This window comes from Primulina tabacum, chromosome 6 (genome assembly GCF_025594145.1).
Source record: "Primulina tabacum isolate GXHZ01 chromosome 6, ASM2559414v2, whole genome shotgun sequence".
Taxonomy (NCBI): Eukaryota; Viridiplantae; Streptophyta; class Magnoliopsida; order Lamiales; family Gesneriaceae; genus Primulina; species Primulina tabacum.
The window spans coordinates 8,976,892-8,984,734 of record NC_134555.1 but is presented as its reverse complement, the minus strand read 5'-3'; the positions used below and the strand labels follow the sequence as shown (position 1 = coordinate 8,984,734).

General features: G+C 37.3%; 1 protein-coding gene across 2 annotated transcripts; it reads left to right on the top strand.

Moving 5' to 3' along the window:
- The first annotated feature begins 250 nt into the window (after positions 1-250).
- LOC142549112 (anthranilate phosphoribosyltransferase, chloroplastic-like) lies at positions 251-4,356 on the top strand. Of its 2 annotated transcripts, none has more exons than XR_012821063.1 (10): positions 251-548; positions 695-838; positions 1,292-1,453; positions 1,564-1,647; positions 2,561-2,749; positions 2,867-2,957; positions 3,091-3,150; positions 3,261-3,379; positions 3,657-3,789; positions 3,972-4,105. XR_012821063.1 is itself a non-coding variant. In XM_075657887.1 (10 exons), exons 1-10 carry the CDS (start codon positions 255-257, stop codon positions 4,242-4,244), a joined length of 1,323 nt encoding a protein of 440 aa, XP_075514002.1. In that variant the 5' UTR covers positions 252-254; the 3' UTR covers positions 4,245-4,356. The 2 variants fall into 2 exon arrangements, 1 of the variants encoding a protein (XP_075514002.1); XM_075657887.1 differs by lacking the exon at positions 3,657-3,789 and adding an exon at positions 4,200-4,356 and having other exon boundaries at positions 252-548; positions 3,972-4,106.
- The last annotated feature ends 3,487 nt before the right edge of the window (positions 4,357-7,843 follow it).

Sequence of the window (7,843 nt, the reverse complement as noted above, 5' to 3'; positions counted from 1 at the left end):
TCTGCAAATTACATATTTAATATAATTTCATTATAATTATATAATTTGTTTTTATCAATGAATTAAATTTATTAATAATCATGATTAATAAACATAATAATCATTATTTTATTAAAAAAAAGGTACATATTCGCACGTGTGATCTTGTACTACGTCGATTACAGGTCAACTTCCCCATTTAATGTTGAAAATTCGGAAAGCCTGAAACCCTAATTAATGCTTTACTGGACCAGTTCCCACGCTTTGTCCATTTAATGAGAGCTGTACAAATTTGCTATTCGACGAACATTTATGGCTGCCGTTTAAGCAAAAAAAATTACGTGTTTTTTGGAGCGCACGGCAAAATGGCCATTTCACTTCACCACTGTCTGTATCTCTATGCACCTCAATTTCAGTGTTCATCTTTTATTCCTCGCCGTTTTTTCCCTCAATGTGAGGTCAAGAATCATATTTCTCGTGCCTCATTTAATAACAAGCGCTCGAGTTTTGTGCCATCTGTTTTGCAGAATTCGAACAGCCATGGGTCATTTGTAACCTCTTTCAGTCAGGTGTGATATAAAATTATAAAGTGTAAATCTTTTTTTTTTTTCTGGGTTTTACGGATTGAATTTGTGTGTGTGTGTTTTTTTTTTGGGTTGGTTTTTTTTTTTTTTTTTCTTTCCATGTTCTGAATCTTTAATTAATTATTTGTTAGCTGATCGAACGTCTGATAAGTGGGGTGGATTTGTCGGAAGGTGAAGCTGAGGCGTCACTTGATTTCTTGTTGGATGGTGCTGATGAGGCTTTGATTAGTGCGTTTCTCGTCCTGTTGAGAGCTAAAGGAGAAACTTATGAAGAAGTAAGCGCTTATATTGTTTGAAAAATATTCGTTTCTTTCTGATAATGTTTGCGAGCAGGGGCTGATGTAGCGTCTGCTATCTTTATCTTTGTTTCTGATTGTTGATGTTTTCAGAAAAGTGAGAAGAGCGGCGCCAGGAAAATCTTTTGAAAAATTTTCTCCATTTTTTCTGAAAATTCAAATTTATAGGTTCCCTTGATTTCCCGGGTCCGTGACGATTAGGAGAGCTGGTATTTTTAAAATTGCTAGCAGCCTCTATGCGTCATTCTTGATGAGTTGAGAATGTGGTTTGAAAAAGAGCTGAATCTCATTCTTTTTCTTCCTTTTTACTATATGTCAAAATACATATGCACAATTTTGCAGTGATAAGAAGCCAATTATTTTATAGTTATAGCAGTGGAACTGATCTTCCCGTTTGTCATATTAACGTAACTACGAACTAAATATTAATAGGTAGTTGGATTGGCAAGGGCGATGGTTAAACACTGTAAGAAAGTGGAAGGACTAAACGATGCTGTTGATATCGTCGGTACAGGTGGTGATGGTGCAAATACAGTCAACATCTCCACGGGAGCTTCAATTCTTGCTGCAGCTTGTGGTGCAAAAGTCGCAAAGGTGGATGTTCTGGCCGTAGATCACTCAAATCTCCCATAGTTGATTTTATGCTTGTGATTAGATTTGATATTTGTGGTAAATTGATCCTGATATTTATGGTTGAATCACAGCAAGGTAATCGTTCTAGTTCATCTGCCTGTGGCAGTGCCGATGTTCTTGAAGCATTAGGGGTTGCAATTAACTTGGAACCAGAGGTCAGTTCAGTTGTAGTACTGTAGTTTGTTTAACAATTACATGTGGGCTTAAATGCTGCTTTTTATAGTAAACGATGAAATCAAAAAAATATTTGGAGCAAGGGTATCGAACTTAATATAATGAAGATCATGTCGAGTGTGAGCTGGGGATACGAATGTGCAATTAGTATTAGTAAAAATAATTCATTACTGACATGTCATTGAAAAATATTTACGAAAGTTCCACAGCATGGGCGTTTGATGAACTTAAAAAGTTTTTAATTTTCCTAGCATCCAAGAGCCCAAGTTAATGGAAGCAGAGATGTGAATTCAATGATGGGCCTTGAATTAAGTCATTTGACCGTTAAATCACTAGTAATTTTCTTTATGCATTTTCTTTCATCAGCGATTTGACCAGGAGCTGATGATCCTCTATTTACTTAAATGAAGAGTAAAAGTAGATTTAACAACGTGTTAGGGATTGCAATCACTTAGTTTAAAGATGTGTTAGGGATTACAATCACTTAGTTTATTTCTTCTCGTTTCAGTGTCAAAATGTAGTGTAATGAAAAGAGTTACATATTACATAATGATTTGAGTTTTTTTTCAAGGCTCACTCATTGAGATTCGGTGAGAGAAGTTTCTTACTATGATATAGCATTAATTTTGTTGTCCCCCTCATATATTTTAGTGTTACCACATACAAATACAAGATTCGGGATAGAGAATCAATATCTGTATAATGATTGGCGATAAAATAGATGCCAGATTGAAATAATTAACTCAGGCTAGTAAGCTTTTTATACTTTAGTTGTTTCTATGAATGCAGAATTGACTCGACCATATTAGTGGCGATATGATATATAATATTTAAAGAAAAGATGGTCGTCGCCATCATGCAATTATTCATCGTGTCTGATTTCATCGTATTCAGGGGGTAAGAAGGTGCGTGAACGAAGCAGGAATCGGCTTTATGATGGCCCCGATTTACCATCCAGCTATGCAGGTTGTTAGACCTGTGAGGAAAAAGCTTAAAGTAAAGACTGTATTCAATATTTTGGGGCCCATGTTGAATCCAGCCCGAGTTCGTTTTGCCGTAGTTGGGGTATACAAAGAAGAACTTGTGAGTAATTTGCTATTATATTTATGTTTTGTTAATTAAATTTGGACTCTACTTCCAATTGATATTTGAACTTTAGAAGCTTCAAATATGAAAAACAATTTTCCTATTGTTGGCTAGGTCCATAAAATGGCCAAAGCACTCCAGAGATTTGGTATGAAACGAGCATTGATAGTTCACTCTGAAGGGCTGGACGAGATGAGTCCTCTTGGTAAGATATCCGCTTTTGATACCTGTTCTATGAGGTATTATATTCATTTTGAAACGATTTTATACCTTATTTTATGAAGCTTATCCTCTTATATTTGCAATTCTGCATGGATATATTTTATGAACTGAAATAGGGCCTGGATTAGTCCTTGATGTCACCCCGGATAAAGTAGAAAAGTTCTCATTCGATCCATGTAAGAATCTTCCTTTTCGACTTTAACAAATCTTTTGCATTCTTCTTATTTCATTTTCTTGAGACTGAATATGCAGCAGGCCTAGACTAACCTAGACAGCGATTTTTCAGTGAACTTTGGCATGCCTCGATGCACTCTGGAAAGTTTGCGAGGTGGAGGCCCAGAATACAACGCAGATTTACTTCGTCGTGTACTATCAGGAGAAAAGGGTAGTATTGCTGATGCCCTGGTAAATTTTCTCTCCTGTTATTTGATTCCTGCATGTTGTCGTTAAATAAATTGGATTCATAAAAAAAGATTTTAGTTTATAACCTTGTAGACTTGAGTTTTATCTGAGGTACGGAGCATTCTGCCATTTTGGAGTCATCCTGTAATTGTGAAAATCTTCTCATAGATCATCAAATGTTGCCTGAATTAATGACTTTCTTGTATAATATAGCTTCTGTGCCAAAATTTGTGAACTATCCAAACTTCCTCTTAAAATTATTTAAATTCTGTGTGAGCAGCCACTCTTCCAAAAAGCCGTCCTCGTCCTGTGATGGAGTCCAGCATAAGGGTGTAAATGAGTCTACTCGAACTCGTCTACAAAATATTGATCTTGAGCTAGTCGACTTCAAAATAAAGGAGCAGGAGCGTGAGGTCACAAGCTTAGTCTGAGCTTGCAATGTGAAATGATTTTTTACCCCAAAAAAGAAAAAAGTTATCCAATTGTACACTCTGTTATTCAACCAAAAATTTTAAATTGCTGACATTTTTCTTTCAAATTTAACAAGGAGAAATGGTACACTCTAAAAACTCCTATCCTGGTAAACATTGAACAGGTTCTAAATGCAGCCGCTGCTCTGTTGGTAAGCGGACATGTAAACAATCTATCCAAGGGAGTCGATGCAGCCCGAAAAGTACATTCATCTGGGAAAGCTCTACAGACACTTGACCGGTGGATTCATGCATCTAATGTAAGAAAATGAAATGCAACGAGTGATTTCTCTTCTCTGTGGAGCAGAAACTAATTAAAGGCCTTTTTTTTTCTTTTTTTTTTCCCCTCACAGAAGGTCAAAGAAACAACACTAAACGTGGCTCCAGCTCCTTTATGAGTAGGAAACGTTGATTCGATGCCAGTATAACCAATTTATTAATGGTTTCTTAAAATAATTGTGACAATCTTTTTTGTTCCTTTAATAATATGTTATAAAGCATCCTTCATCTTAGAATAATTATTCACTTTTGATGAAGCCTGTAGATCATTTTGGTAAAGGTATGTTAATATAAATCTTGTGGACATGAAGAATTTGTATAACGTGATGATATCAAATGTGGGGAAATGCTATCAAGTCCACAATTAAACACAACATGTTATTCTTGTACCCATGTCCATATTTACAACTGAGTAGTGTGCTCTAATGTCCAAGATTTTATTTATCGTAATCGGAGATTAATCTGAAATGATTTATGGATTAATTGATGTGATTATAGACGAAAAGTATTAGACCGGGAAAGACGGGAGAAAACACGAAATATGTGCGAGGACAGTACACCTCGCGCATATGCGCGACACGGATGTGCGCATATGCGCGAGATGGGCAGAAGACCTCGCGCATATGCGCGGGGAGTGGGCGCGCATATGCGCGGAGAGTGCGGAGAAACGAGTGTCATGACCCGAGAGCCTCGCGCATATGCGCGGAAGGATGTCGTGCATATGCGCGAGCAGCCGAGGAAGTTACATGCCGAGACAGTAGGTCTCGCGCATATGCGCGAGTAGAGAACGCGCATATGCGCGAGCTGATAAATATTCGGACAGAACTCTCGGCGCATATGCGCGGAGCTTGGGCGCGCATATGCGCGAGTCATGCAGAATGAAAAATCGACACTTGGTTCATCAATGCAACGTGTATGTGTATATATATATATATATATATAAATCCTTCCTTCCTCAGCAACAAAAAGAAGGGAAACGAGGAAAGAAGAAGAAGCTTCAAGTTCCGTACGTAGAAGTGTGAGTTACGTGAAATCCAACCGTTTGATTTTCAATCTGACTTTAGTACCGTGTTTCTAGCGACGACAGCTACAACGGGACGTAAGTTTTATTGAATTCTGATATCGTTTGAGATTATGATATTAGGGAAATTGTGATGTGACTAATATTATGTGTTCTGGGTATACTGCTCAGTATATAATTGAAGTCAGATCGAAGAACGGACTGTTTATATAATTGTTATGATTTTCTGAAACGATATGATTGAAATCGTACAGATTTGAGATTATGATCTGTTATTGCTGGGATTATGAGTTGTATCGATATCGATTATGTCTCGTGATATTATATCTGTGATATTGAAATTGACGGAATTATCGAGACTGTGTTACTATGCCGTCGAAACATCAGTAGATTGATATTGATCAGATTCAATATCGATTGAGATTGTATCGTACTTTGTTGACATTGATCAAATTATGTCTGGATTTGAGTATTGATCAGAACAGGTCTTAAATTGAGTTGTACATTGATATTGTGCATATTTGATATTGTCATTGCCAGATTGGGTATGGATCGATTGGAATGCGAGACTTCGTCTTCGTCAGACCGAGAAGACAAAGGTATAAATCAATGTGAATCAGGAGATCGACTTAAGTCAGATTGGACTTAAGTTTCCCTAAATCACATACTTGTATGTTATTACTTTTCATACCTTTGTATTATTGAATGAATATGCTTTGGTTATTGATTTATAGAACAACATAGTATAGCAGATAGCTATTGAGTGAGAGTCACTGACAGAAGGGTCAGATTAGGACAGAGTTGTTAATGGCCCATTGCACATTGTCAGAGTTGGCAGACCCGCCTAGTCTTTGGCAGAATCGCCATGGCAGAACCGCCAAGTCACTGGACTTTTGGATATATATTGATAGACTGAGGAGAAGACCGACTCTTATTGCAGATCTTCAATATAGACAGCCAAAGTCTGGGACTAAGAACGTACCACCATCTAGCTGGGGTATAGTAGATGGGAGAACGTTGCGTTCTTATTTAGATTGGGATCCCTAGATTAGAAATGAGTCGAGTCTGAGTCTGAGAGTCACAGAGTGTGATTCCTTATTTGATATTGAATTATGTTCCAGATTGCGGTACATATTTAAAGTATAATTGATAGTTGATATCGGATTCATGTTTCTGATTTAGATACATGTTATGTATATCTGATTCATGCTTTTATATTGTTTATATGATTGCATGTATACTTGATTTATACTGGGAATGTAATTCTCACCGGAGTTATCCGTCTGTTGTCTTGTTTGTATGTGTGCATGACAACAGGTGGGACATGATTAGGGTCAAGAAGAGAACGAGGCAGGACTAGTTAGCGTGGAGATCCGGGCTCAGAATTAAATTAGGTTTCAGCACTGAGATGTAGTTGAACCTAGTTGAATTATCGTAGACAATACAAGATTTGTATGTTTATGCTTAATATGTAATTCAGATTGATTTACATTACGTTTCCGCATTGTATTTTAAAAAAAAAAAATTTTAGACCCTGTGTATTATAATCGATTGAATAATTCCTAAGAATGATTAAAATTGGAATTAGCGTCCGTGTCCCCACAACAGGTGGTATCAGAGCATTAGGTTCTAGAACAGTAGGTTTCTTAGACTGAGATAAAGGAGAATGAGCGGGGTAGATTGAGTTTTCTTTCCTGCTTTTGCGATACTAGCATGTGACTTGTTGTAATGTTGATTTGTTGTAATGTTGAATTACATTGTATATGCTAGCATGATACTATGTTTTACTGCCTTATAATACATGTTACTTGATTTAACTGATTTGATTTGATAACGTGTATTATGGAGTATGAATCAGACCTGATTCTTGATCAGCAGTAAAATGATCAGAGGAGGACTGAAACAGGTTTGTTGTATTTGGTTACTAATGCTTTTGGTAATCAGATATACCTCCTCGAAGAATTCCAGAAAGAGATAGTACCGCGGTGGATCAGATAGATGAGTTGGAAATTCCAATGGAAATACAGTTGAAACAGTTTCAGTCATTTCAACCGCCGATTCTGAAGGGTACTGAGACGTCTGATGATTGTGAGAATTGGTTAGATGATATAGAGATACTGTTTGATTCACTTGATCGGAGAGTTAAACTAGTGCTCAACCAGTTACGGGACATCGCAAGGAGCTGGTGGTTGGTAACCAAAGAAGTATTAGAACAGCGTGGTACGGTGATCACGTGGAAGATGTTCAGAGCTGAATTTTATCAAAGATTTTTCCCAGGATTGTACCGAGAGGACAAAAGAGCAGAGTTTGAGAATTTGAAACAGGGCCAACTGAATATTGAAGAATATATTGTTAAATTCTCTACTTTACTGCGTTTTGTTCCTCACGTAGCTGGGAATGATGAAGCTGTAGCGGATCAATTCATCAACGGATTGAATCCTGAGATATTTGCCTTGGTGAAGGTAGAGCAACCCCATCATTTTTTTGATGCTTTGAATAAAGCAAAGAGAGTTGAGGCAAGTTTGATTCGACAACGAGGAAGGTTCGATGTAATTCGATCCCAGATACAGCAATCCCCTCTCAGATTTGATAGTGGCAATACGAGTGGGAAGCAAGATTTGCTGAAAGCTCGAAAGAAACAGTTTAAGAAATTGGGGAGTGGACCGAGCGGTTCATCTAGCTCCAGTGGTTCTAGCC